The sequence below is a fragment of the Vigna unguiculata genome, chromosome 9, assembly GCF_037176805.1.
Source record: "Vigna unguiculata cultivar grain cowpea cultivar isolate G323 ecotype 2 chromosome 9, ASM3717680v1, whole genome shotgun sequence".
Taxonomy (NCBI): Eukaryota; Viridiplantae; Streptophyta; class Magnoliopsida; order Fabales; family Fabaceae; genus Vigna; species Vigna unguiculata.
Genome location: NC_140800.1, coordinates 24,576,194 through 24,589,401, shown reverse-complemented (window position 1 = coordinate 24,589,401; position 13,208 = coordinate 24,576,194). Strand labels below are relative to the sequence as shown.

The 13,208-nt window shown below is 39.6% G+C and overlaps 2 protein-coding genes across 2 annotated transcripts; both read left to right on the top strand.

The window, feature by feature from the left end:
• The first annotated feature begins 8,206 nt into the window (after positions 1-8,206).
• Positions 8,207-11,215, top strand: LOC146883805 (uncharacterized). Its single transcript, XM_085666711.1, has 6 exons — positions 8,207-8,348; positions 8,730-8,914; positions 9,169-9,602; positions 9,855-10,179; positions 10,284-10,959; positions 11,064-11,215. Exons 1-6 carry the CDS (start codon positions 8,207-8,209, stop codon positions 11,213-11,215), a joined length of 1,914 nt encoding a protein of 637 aa, XP_085522837.1.
• Positions 11,216-11,636: 421 nt separating this feature from the next.
• LOC146883804 (uncharacterized) lies at positions 11,637-12,894 on the top strand. The gene is made up of 3 exons (XM_085666710.1): positions 11,637-11,879; positions 12,021-12,250; positions 12,834-12,894. The coding sequence occupies exons 1-3, from the start codon at positions 11,637-11,639 to the stop codon at positions 12,892-12,894; spliced, it is 534 nt and encodes a 177-aa protein (XP_085522836.1).
• The last annotated feature ends 314 nt before the right edge of the window (positions 12,895-13,208 follow it).

Here is a 13,208-nt window from a genome sequence, read left to right as displayed (position 1 = left end):
ATATGTAGAAACATTTGGAAATATTCAACCATAAATACATATTTAAAAAAGCATTTTAAATTAAATATAGAAAAGATTATTATTTTTTATTAAATTTGATAACATTTTAAGTTTTCTAATTGAAATATTGTACTATAAGAAAGTCCTAATTACTTATGACTGACAATATTTAAAAAAAATTACTGTAGAGGTGGTTAAGCGTATATATTAGTTTTTAAAATGCTATATTTGATTTGTTCATTGTTAGGCTACGCCAATAATTTTTTAACCTAATTGTACTTCAATTGTGGTAAGTTTGATTATAACACTTCTTTTCAATTGTTAAAAAAGAAGAACAAAGTGTGTATAATTTCATTTAAACTTTTATTTTTTATTACTTGAAAATAATTTGTAATTTTATTGATAATTAAGAAAATATTATACAATAAAATATTATTATAATAATGGTTGCGGTAATCATAATATATAAAACTTATTCATAAAATAAAATAAAAAATACCACATTGGATGTATCATTTAATTTAATTTTTCAATGTTTATTACTTGACGTTATTGCATTACATTGATTGAATTTAATGTTCTAGTTATATCTTTTATCTTTTTACATCTTTAAAAGAATAACTTGTTATATCTTGAAAGAAAAAGAAAATATTTTATCTTAAAAACATAATTTCATAAGTTTTAAATGATTTTTAATTAAAATCTTGTGCTATAGAAAAAAAAGTTAATAAAAATTTCTAAAGTATCATTTTCTAAAATTTAAAAAATAGAATTAAATAATATTTAAAAATAGATAAATATTTTAAAAATATTTTAAACTAAAAAATAAAAATAAAAAAGTTACTTTTTTTATTTTATTTTATTGGATAAAAATTTAAATTGTTTAAATTGAAATCTTGTGATATAGAAAGAAGATAAGAAAAAATATTAATAACATCAAGTTTTCTAAAAATCTTAAGGGAGAAATATTAAAAATATAGAAAATTTAAAAATCTTATAATAGAATTGTATTAAAAAATGAGAAAAAAATTAAAAAATACAGAAGCATTTTAAAAGTATTTTAAATTCAAAATAAAGAAAAAGTATCTTTTTTAATTGTTTTGATTAATTTTTTGAGCTTCATAATTGAAATATAATATAATAAAAATATAAGATAATGAAATATTAGTAAAATTATCATTGTTTAAAAAATAAAAAATAAAAATATATAGAAACTGTAAGGCCCAATTGTTTCTGCCCCATTATTTTATAGGCTGTCCAATCTTATGGGCCTAAGGGGGGTTTGGCCCAATTTGATTTCTGACCTAAAGTGCCCAAACCCTAACATTTGCTCACTTTTCGTAAAAACATATCCCTCACTTTTCTTTGAGGTGCTGCTGCCGCCTTTGCTAGGGTTCCATAGTGTTCCTAGTCTCACGTTCAACTTGACCGTTTTGGCTCACGTAAGTACTCCCAACCTACACTGTTCGATCTTTGGTCTTGTTTCCGTGTGTAGTGTTAGAGCTTCAGTATTAACACCCTTTGTTCGTTTTTACAGCTCCGTAATCTTCTCCTAGGGTTGTGGTGTTTCGTTGTTCGGTGTCGAGGTCTTAAAACTAGCTCATTCCAGGTAAGGGAAGCTAGGGATTTTCGTTCAAGTCTGTTTCTTGTATGGGTTTTTCGTTCAAGGCATAAAACAAGTGTACCTATGTACCTTTGGTCTCCTTTGTTTTTAGCACACTTTGGCCACTTTTTGGAGACATATGAGACACATTCTTTGTCTCGTTTTGTGCTAGAACGAAATTAGCCTTGCACACACCATAGTTGGCTCTTTTGTCTCTCATTTTTGTAACCTTATTTGACCTAGTTTCTAGAAGCTAGGGTTAGGTTTTGTAGAGACATCCTTAGGTGTCTTTTATTTGCATAGAGGCCCTTAAACTCTTCTATATAAGGGGTGCTCCTAGACATGTAAAAGGGTTGAAGATTTTGAAGTAAAAACACTCTTGTGTCTCAACCATTTGTGAGAGTTTCCTCCCTTGGGAGTGAAACTTTTAAGCCTTATCTTGCATAGCAAGTGGCGGCACACATCCACTCATCTTCAAGGTTGCCATGGCTTCTAGCCTAGCCTTGTAGTGGCGTGCTTCTCACATTTTTACCATTTCTTTCCTTTCCATTTTATGTTTTCTTCTTCCTTTAATTGTTCTTGGTTTTCTATGATTTATGTGCTTTCCATTTCCTTTTCATTTTGAATCAATTCATCATCTTCTTCTCTTGAGCTTTGTGAAAGGAACCTTCACATCTAGATAGCTTGCTATCTTAATGTCCAGTGGGGATTTCACTTAGCTTTCTTAATCAACTCACACCATATTCAATAATCTTAAAAAGGAACAAGATAATCCTTCATCATTTGGTATCTAGAGCTTTGGTTGTCCTTGAATATGCTGTTTTCATGTTCTAACCTTGTCTTGTGTATCTATCTTTGAATGGTCCACATAAAAACAATGTTGGCAGAAACTGTTCACGATTTTAATAGATTAAACTGCACCTGCTCAGTGGTCCAAAAATTACGTTCTTGATGTCCAAAGAAAGCTCTGTTAGTATAGTTTTTAACAAAAAAAGAACCAATGCATTTGGAGTTCTGTGCAGAGAGTTATGATTGAAATAGTGAGCAAAGGTCAGAGCTGCCGAGATCACCGCGAATCAATGTTTTTCAGGTTATGTTGGGCAGTTTTTGCTACTATTTTTGTTACTCTTCTTACTCCTAAATGTGGTTGGATAACATGTCTTTGGATGGTTAGTCTTTGAGCCTCAAATCCATGAGTTTAAATGCATGATAGCTACATGTTTGTGTCTTTGTGTATGCCATGTTGAGTCTTTAAATGTGTCTAACTTTTGCTTGAGTCATATGTCATATGCTTCTTTGAGTTTTCTTATTCTTGTTTCTAAGTATTTGAGCTATTGCATGAGATCTATGCCTTTTGTTGTAGCATGCTCCTTGAAATTGATTTTGACCTAATTTTGAGGAACTAAGTGTTCAAGACACCCTAAAACATCCTTCTCATCATTTTAAGTACCTAGTTTTGAAAAGAAAAAGTGTTTTCAAGACCAAAAACAATTTGGCCGAGAGCTAATGTGTTGCTTGGTGAATCCATTTGGCCATTTTTACTAGGTGTTATGCTACCAAATTTTATACTTGGATTTTGGGTGATATTGGCAAATTAGTTCAATGCTTTAACTTGGTTATGATCTTTCTTGGTGTATGCATAATTTGAGGTATAATCTTGGCTTGTTCAAATGCTTTCCATAGAGTCTTTAAAAGTGTTTTTCATTGCTTTAGTCTTGTTCAAGTTTTGTCTTTAAAACAAAATTTCCTTAGAAGTTAAACTTTCTTGTTTTTGTGCTTTTCTTGCTTGTCACTAGGTGTTCTTTTGTTGTGTCTTAGTAGTTTTCTTTTCTTGAAACTCTTGGGATGTTGTGGCCGAATCACTTGTCTTGCATTTGAAGGTTTTGAACAAGTTTTAAAAGTGTTTGCTTCACTCCTTTGGTGGATTTTGAGTGCTAGCCTTGCCTTGTTACTTTGGGAGAGTGATCTAAACACTTGGGTTACATTTGGGTTGGATTTGGTCTCGGTTTTCATGTTGTCTAACCCCTAATCCATTTATTTTGCCTCGAATTTGAGTGTTTTTGTTGCAGGAATCATGGCAAGTTCATCAAATGCACCTACACCAAACAAAAACAATACATTGATGAGATTGCTTCGGGATTTGGAGTTGTCTAGGAAGGAGGCCTTTGAACAATTGAGAAAGGACAAGGAGCAAAGTGACCTAAGAATCCAAGAGCACATTCAAAGGCTTGAAGCTAAGGAGCAAGAAAGAGAGGCTAGGAAAAGAGGGCATTCTAGGCGCAAACCATCACAAGAGAAGCAAACTCCAAAGATTCCTAAGTTCAAAGGAGAAAATGACCCAAACATCTACATTGAGTGGGAACAAAAAGTGGACCAAATTTTTACCATTCATGTAGTTAGTCACCAAAAGCAAGTAGATTTGGTAGTCTTAGAGTTTGAGGATTATGCCATGACTTGGTGGCATCAATTATGTATGGACAATATTAACCAAGAGTCACTCGCGACTTCTTGGAGGGACCTTAAAAATTTGATGCACGCTAGATTTGTTCCTTCCTACTATAGGAGGGAGACTCTTTTGAAGCTCCAAAGGCTTCAACAAGGGTCCATGTGTGTGGATGAATATTACAAGTTAATGGAGTCCATGCTTCTAAAAGTAGGACTCCAATTTGAAAGTGAAGAGGAAAAGGTAGCTAGATTTGTGAGTGGGTTAAGGAGGGACATACAAGATTTAGTAAAGTTATATGAGTACTCCTCTCTTGACAAAGTTTTACATTTGGCCATCAAAGTTGAAACTCAATTGCAAAAGAAAAAAGAGGCCAAGAGGAGTGGTTCATACAATGACTACTATTCTAGTACTTGGAAAGATAAAGAAAGAAAACATGATAAATCACCACTCAAGAGTTCCCAAGACCCACCTCTTAGGACTAATTCGTCTAGGTCTTCTAATGAAAATCCTAATTCTTCTCAAGGTACAAGGACAAGTTCTATAAAATGTTTTAAGTGTTTGGGATATGGGCACATGTCTTCAAATTGTCCCACCAAAAGAACCATGGCCTTAAACCTTAAAAAAGAAGTAGAGAGTGAATATTCTTCTCCTCCTTCCCCCAAAAGTACTTCTTCCCACACTTCTTCTTCAAGTGAAAGGATTAAACCCCTTGAAGGTGGATTGTTAATGATAAGGCACCAATTAAGACAAGTTTCCAAGGAACTTGACCCTTCTCAAAGACAAAACCTCTTTCATTCAAGGTGTCATATCAAAGACAAACTATGTCCCCTCCTCATAGATAATGGAAGTTGTGTAAATGTGGCTAGCACAAGGGTTGTGGACAAGCTTGGCTTGAAAACTATCCCTCATGCCAAGCCCTACAAGATATCATGGCTTAAGAAAGAAGACATTAAAGTAACTCAACAAGTCCTCATTAACTTTTCAATTGGAAATTTTAAAGATGAGGTGTTATGTGATGTTGTGCCTATGGAAGAAACTCATATTTTGTTAGGTAGGCCATGGCAATTTGATAGAAAAGTCTTTTATGATGGCCATGCTAACACCTATGCTTTCTCCTTCCAAGGCAAGAAGTTCACACTCCTACCTCTATCACCCAATCAAGCAAATGAGGACCAAAATAAAGTGAAAGATAAGAGAAAAGATGAAAAAGAAAAAGAGCAAGTTACCTCCAAAGTGTTACTTGCCTCTAAAAAAAGCTTTCCAAAGCAAGATGGACATCACCATTCTTTCTTCTCTTGCAAGGCTCAAAAGGAAGACCCAATGCGCAAGCATGAGAAGAAGAATGGTCTAAAAAAGAGGGATGGCCTAACCAAAGCTAGGGGTAGTACCCTTAGAAAAGATGGAACAAGAGCTCATAAAAGGGAGGCGCAAAACCTTCCCCAAATCAAGTCAAGCTCCATCTACAAAGGCTTAAAGAATTTGTGGTCAAATTCTCTCCAATAAGGGGAGGATGATGAAGGATTGACCCCAACCAAGGATGAAGGCACATGCTTAAGAAGACTAAGCATGTTTAAAAAGGAAGTTCACTAATCCTTCATCCATTTCATTTGTGTTTGTTATTTTTGATTCCCTAAGTTGACTTAGTTGAATCAACTTTAGTTGACTTGTTGACCTTTGATTAGGTTTGACTTGTTGACTATAGTTGACTTGACCTAAGCCAACATGCTAATCTATGTTTATTTTCTTTGTAGGTTAATTAGGAGTAAGAAAGCAATGCTAGGTGGCGCATGATGATTGGGGAGCATAAATGATGTGGATGAGAGAGTAAAGCAAAGGCATAAAACAAGTGTACCTATGTACCTTTGGTCTCCTTTGTTTTTAGCACACTTTGGCCACTTTTTGGAGACATATGAGACACATTCTTTGTCTCCTTTTATGCTAGAACGAAATTAGCCTTGCACACACCATAGTTGGCTCTTTTGTCTCTCATTTTTGTAACCTTATTTGACCTAGTTTCTAGAAGCTAGGGTTAGGTTTTTGTAGAGACATCCTTAGGTGTCTTTTATTTGCTTAGAGGCCCTTAAACTCTTCTATATAAGGGGTGCTCCTAGACATGTAAAAGGGTTGAAGATTTTGAAGTAAAAACACTCTTGTGTCTCAACCATTTGTGAGAGTTTCCTCCCTTGGGAGTGAAACTTTTAAGCCTTATCTTGCATAGCAAGTGGCGGCACACATCCACTAATCTTCAAGGTTGCCATGGCTTCTAGCCTAGCCTTGTAGTGGCGTGCTTCTCACATTTTTACCATTTCTTTCCTTTCCATTTTATGTTTTCTTCTTCCTTTAATTGTTCTTGGTTTTCTATGATTTATGTGCTTTCCATTTCCTTTTCATTTTGAATCAATTCATCATCTTCTTCTCTTGAGCTTTGTGAAAGGAACCTTCACATCTAGATAGCTTGCTATCTTAATGTCCAGTGGGGATTTCACTTAGCTTTCTTAATCAACTCACACCATATTCAATAATCTTAAAAAGGAACAAGATAATCCTTCATCATGAAACCTATCTCTTTCTTGTTTTTCCCTTTCCCTTGCAATTATTTCATCTTCCTTCCAACGTAGTAGTGCTCTCAAATCAAAGGCAATTTGTTTCAAACTTATTTCTTCTTCATGGGAAGCACTCATACATTGAGAAGGAGGTTGAGACATTTTTTTTAGAATACTTTGGTCTTTAAAAGAAAATTTCAAAGAAGAAGTAGATAGCAAAAGCTTTTAGTTCTCCTCCAGGAAAGAGAGGTGAATCACTTGGATTGCTTACATACCAAGTCTTTCCTAGCCAAGGGAACTTGAAACTTTTGTACAAAACTTCTTAAATGAAATTAATTCAAAGACTAAGTTGACACACACTAAACTATCAAACAAGAAAATTAAAAACAAGAAAGATTATAAGCTATATGCGGCCTAAGTTTTGGTAGAAGTAGAAGGCACTTGGAACCTTCAAACTTCACCACTAAAAGGTTTCACTAATGTATAGAAGAGGTTCTAGTTAGGAGATGAGATTGAGTACCTAAGACTCCCCCAAGACACCTAACTAGGCCATGAACACAAGAAGGAAAACATTACAATTTTATAACTCAATTTGAATACAATCAAAGTGCACAAAATGTAAAAGGTCTTCTTGGCTTTGTCTTCTTGGCTTGGTCCTCACAAGTGTTTCACTCTTGCACTTCCTCTTGATCTCACCAAAGAGGATTCTCTTTCGGGACTAGGTACTCCACCTCCTAGGATGCTACCTTAGGAAAATTAAATCACCTCCAAAAAGAAGTATGCACCAAATATAGAAACCAAACCAAAAGAGGTCAAGAAATAAAGCAAGAAAAGCACAAAATTATAATTGCTAAACCAAAAGTGAATAATGTCATGACAAACTCAAAGGATTACCAAAGAAATGACAAACTAGAAATAAGGTAAAGAAACAAGATAAGCACTCAAATGAATTACCTAATGAATGGCACTAGATAGCTTGCTATCTTAATGTCCAGTGGGGATTTCACTTAGCTTTCTTAATCAACTCACACCATATTCAATAATCTTAAAAAGAAACAAGATAATCCTTCATCAAAACCTAACCAAGTGATTTTCTGTGAGCTAGTGAACTATGGCACCTCCTCGTAGGACTCCGCAATCCTCTCAGGGTGACGTACCCGATATCGCTAGGGCAATAGAGGCGATGGTGACTGCTATGACGCAGCAAAGCATAGCTATGATGCAGCAGCACGAAGCATCCATGCAGCGACAGACAACATCGCTTGAGCAGCAACAGCTGGTGATGCAGCAGATGGAGGCTGCTAGGGTGGTGCTGAGGAAGTCCACCGGCAGCACATGGAGGCACTCCGCCAGTTGGAGGAGAACAGGGTGGCTGCCCCTGTGTTTGGCTTTGAGCCATGACCACCAGTTAAGGAGTGGAGTCTGGAAGACTTCCTGAAGCATCATCCAGTGAAGTTCAATGGGAAGACTAGCCCAGATGCAACCGATTAGTGGCTGAAGGACCTAGAGAGAATCTTCGACGCGAAGATGTGCCCAACAGATAACAGGTTGGCTTTTACAGTCTATATGCTGACCAGAGAAGCTGAACACTAGTGGATTAGCATGAAATCCATAATGGAGGAGAGGGGAGAACCAGTCACATGGGAGGCCTTCCGGGGGAAGTTCCTCTTGGAATATTTCCCTGACAGCGTCAGATATGCCAAGGAGGTGGAATTCCTCCAGCTCACCCAGGGAGGGAAGTTAGTAGCTGAATATGGTGAGAAGTTCAAACACCTAAGCCATTTCTATACCTTGCCACTCGACTAGGAGTGGAGATGTCGCAAGTTTGAAAATGGACTTCGTGGCGACATTTGCTTGATGGTAGCACCCCTATCCATCAAGGATTTTGCTGCTCTGGTGGAGAAGGCCAGAGTAATGGAGAAGATGAAAAAGGAAGTGGAGGGTCAGAGGCCTTAACAGTCTCATAGGGTAGGGGGACCATCTAGGTCCAAGTCCAGACATGAGGAGCGGAGGTGACCATATAGCAGACCTCACCATCAGCCTCAAGGGTCTAGGAGTTTTTCTCCTCAATAGAGTCGGGTCCAGTGCTATATATGTGGAGGTCCCCACTTGAGGAGTGCTTGCCCACACATGGAAGGTTACCGCAGATGCAACAACTGTGGCAAGGAGGGCCACTTTGGGAAGGACTATCCCACTCTTGTTAGGGCAGCGACACGCCCTCCGGTTCAGACCCCTCACCAGCACCAGCGGTGGGACATAGGCAACAGGCCTCAGGCGACAGGTAGGGTGTATGCCATGATCGGAGCAGAGGCTCAGGCCCAAGTAATCTTGTTATGGGTCGATGCATGATAGCTGGTGAATCTTTGTGTGTATTGTATGATTCTGGAGCGACACACTCTTTTGTGTCAATTGCTTGTGTGGAGCGTCTAGGTCTGCCGGTGTGCGAGCTGTAGTGCAAACTGGTAGTATCTACCCTGGCGTCGGGTCTGGTTAGGACATCGTCCTTGTGTGCTAGGCTTCCGGTGGAGGTAGAAGGACACAGATACAAGGTAAATCTATTCTGCTTACCTCTATAGGAGTTGGAAGTGATCTTAGGGATAGATTGGCTCTTTGCCAAACGCATTCTGATAGATTGTCGTGAGAAGAGATTGTTCTTCCCCGACTTTGAGGAGCTTGAGTTGGTGTCTCTTCAGGGAATGGTGAAGGAGATTCAGGGTGGCGCGCAATGCTTCATAATCTTCGCCCGTATGGATGTAGGGGAGAAGGAGGGAACATCGGTCATACCTGTGGTGCATGAGTTTGAAGACGTATTCCCGGATGAAGTACCAGGGTTGCCTCCCAGTAGAGAGGTGGAATTCTCTATTGATCTAGTACCAAGAACAGGCCCGGTGTCGATGGATCCATATCGCATGGCTCCAACAGAGTTAGTGGAACTTAAGAAACAGACAAAGGAACTGATGGAGAAGCAGTTCATCCGACCCAACACCTCGCCTTGGGGAGCACCGGTGTTGTTGGTGAAGAAGAAGGATGGGAGTTCACGCTTGTGTGTGGACTACAAGCAACTGAACAAGATGATTATCAAGAACAAGTACCCCCTTTCGCGAATTGATGATTTGATGGATCAACTGCATGGGTCGTCAGTGTTCTCCAAGATAGATCTGCGGTCGGGATACCACCAGATTTTGGTGAAAGCAGATGATGTACAGAAGAATGCCTTCCGATCATAGTACGAACATTATGAGTACGTGGTGATGTCGTTTAGTGTGACCAATGCCCCAGCAGTATTCATGGACTATATGAACTGGATCTTCAGACCGTTCCTAGATAAGTTTGTTGTTGTCTTCATTGACGACATCCCTATCTATTCCTGGAGTCGGGAGGAACACGCAGAACACTTAAGGTTGGTGCTCAGTGTCTTGAGGGAGAAGCAACTATATGCCAAGTTGTCTAAGTGCGAGTTTTGGATGGACGAGGTACAATTTTTGGGGCATGTGATATCCGCACAAGGTATAGCTGTGGATCCAGCAAAGGTCGAAGCAGTGGTAAAATGGGAAAGTCCCAAGTCTGCAACAGAAATAAGAAGCTTTGTGGGTCTAGCCGGCTACTATAGGAGATTCATCGAGGGATTCTCCAAGATAGTGGCGCCTTTGACACTGCCTACTTGGAAGGACCCTTCACTTGGACGGACCAGTGTGAGGAGGGCTTTCAAGAGCTAAAGAGAAGGTTGACCAGTGCTCCTATATTGGTGATTCCTGATGTTGGAAAACCCTTTGAGGTTTATTGCGATGCCTCTAACCTTGGGCTCAGCTATGTACTAATGCAAGAGAAAAAGGCAGTGGCGTATGCTTCAAGGCAACTTAAAGTTCATGAGAGAAACTACCCCACTCATGACTTAGAGTTGGCAGCCATAGTTTTTGTTTTGAAGATTTGGAGGCATTACCTCTATGGTTCCCAATTTCGTGTATTCAACGATCATAAGAGTCTCAAGTATTTGTTTGATCAGAAGGAGCTGAACATGAGACAAAGGAGATGGATGGAGTTCCTGAAGGACTATGACTTCGAGCTGCTATATCATCCGGGAAAGGCGAATGTAGTGGCTGATGCATTGAGTAGGAAGACTGTACATACTGCCCATCTTATGATTAAGGAAGTGGAACTACTCGTGAAATTCCGAGATATGAAGCTACAAATGGAGTTAGGGTCTGAGTCCATTAAATGTAGTACCCTAACTATATCTAGTGACTTCTTGAGCTCGGTTAGGGAGAGGCAATTATTGGATGCAAGTTTGAACAAGGTTAGAGAGCAGCTTGGATCGGAGGAGACTAGAGATTTTGCCTTGGGTAATGATGATATCTTGAGATTTCAGGGTAGGATTTGTCTACCTAATGATGCGGAGGTAAAGAAGTTAATTCTTGAGGAAAGGCATAAGAGTCGTCTTAGTCTGCATCCTAGCATGACTAAGATGTACCAGGATCTCAAGGAAAACTTCTGGTGGCAAGGAATGAAGGAAGATGTGGCACAATTTGTATCCGCCTGTCTAACGTGTCAGAAGGCGAAAGTGAAGCACCAGAGACCAGGTGGGATCTTACAGCCCTTAGAGATACTAGTGTGGAAATGGGATAGCATCTCAATGGATTTTGTGACCCATTTGCCACGAACTTTTAGAGGGCATGACACCATCTGGGTGATAGTGGATCGATTGACCAAGAGTGCTCACTTCTTGGCGATGAACTTGAGGATGTCAATGGCCAAGTTGGCCCAGTTGTACATTAAGGAGATAGTAAGGCTTCATGGGGTGCCTTCGAGCATAGTTTCCGACAGAGACCCGCGATTCACGTCTCGGTTTTGGCAGACGCTACAAAATGCTATGGGTAGCAAGCTCACCATGAGTTCAGCTTATCACCCTCAAACCGATGGCCAGTCTGAGAGGACAATTCAATCATTAGAGGATTTGTTAAGAACATGCATACTAGACCACTTGGGTGCTTGGGATGAGGTACTGCCCTTGGTAGAGTTCACCTACAACAACAGTTTTCATGCGAGCATGGCACCGTACGAGGCTCTTTATGGCAGAAGGTATAGGACTCCTCTCTGTTGGTATCAAGATGGGGAGGCAGCGCTTGTTGGACCAGAGTTATTAGGGCAAACTACCGAGAAAGTGAGGATGGTGAGGAACAAAATGCAAGCTTCTCAGAGTAGGCAGAAGGCTTACACTGACCGTAGGAGGAGACCTTTAGAGTTTGCGGCTGGGGATCATGTGTTCTTGAGGGAGACCCGAACCACAGGCGTGGGAAGGGCTCTCTGCTAAAAAAGCTTTCACCCAAGTTTCTTGGTCCCTATCAGATCACGAGGAGGATTGGGTCGGTGGCTTACGAGGTAGCTTTACCCCCTTAGTTGGCAAACCTTCATCCGGTGTTTAACGTCTCAGCTGAGAAAGTATGTGTTCGGTCCAGCTCATGTATTGGAAACCGAGGATATACAGATCAGAGAGGACCTCACGGTGGAAGTGCCACCTATTGCTTTAGAGGATAGCAAAGTTGAGGAACGCCGAGGAAAAGCAGTCAATCTTGTCAAAGTCATCTGGGATCGGAGGATAGATGACTTGACTTGGGAGTTGGAGGAGGATATGAGGAAATCACACCCACATCTGTTTACCTGGTAAGTTGTCATTTTTCGAGGTCGAAAATTTTTGTTTTTGGGGGGAATGTAAGGCCCAATTATTTTTGCCCCTTTATTTTATAGGTTGTCTAATCTTAAGGGCCTAAGGGGGGTTAGCCCAATTCGATTTCTGACCTAAAGTGCCCAAACCCTAACTTGTGCTCACTTTTCATAAAAATAGATCCCTCACTTTTCTTTGAGCTGTTGTTGCCGCCTTTGCTAGGGTTCCATAGTGTGTCCAGTCTCACGTTCAACTTGACCGTTTTGGTTCACGTAAGTAATCCCAACCCACACTTTTCTATCTCTGGTCCTGTTTCCGTGTGTAGTGTTAGAGCTTCGGTATTAAACATCCTCTGTTCATTTTTACAACTCCGTAATCTTCTCCTAGGGCTATGGTGTTCCGCTGTTCGGTGTCGAGGTCTTAAAACTAGCTCATTCCAAGTAAGGGAAGCTAGGGATTTTTGTTCAAGTCTATTTCTTGTATGGGCTGTCACTGTTTTATGTTTTGTATAAGTATGGTGCCTTTGTGAAATGTTAAATGCATGTATATTGTTGTTTAGGGTCTGGTTGGATGACTATGCAGGGTGATCAGTGACGAGACCTGTCTGTCTCGCCCAGGCGAGACTTGCAGAGACAGACCCTGATGAAGGCATGACCACCTCCTTAGAAGCTCCATCAAGAAGGATCACTAGAAGCATGTCTAGAGGGGAGTCTTCTATTCCATCACCTTTATCTTTGTTTTGCATTACTTTAGTTTGAATTCCCTAAGTTGGTTTCTAGTTGATTTATTTTGGTTGACTTGTTGACTTTGATCCAAAGTTGACCTTTGACCAAGATTAGATTAACTTAAACCAACATGTTAATCCTTGTTTGTCTTGTTTTGTAGGTAATTAAGAGAAAGTAGAGCATGGCTAGGTGGCACTTGGTGATTGGAGCACTTGGATGAAGTGGAAGAGAG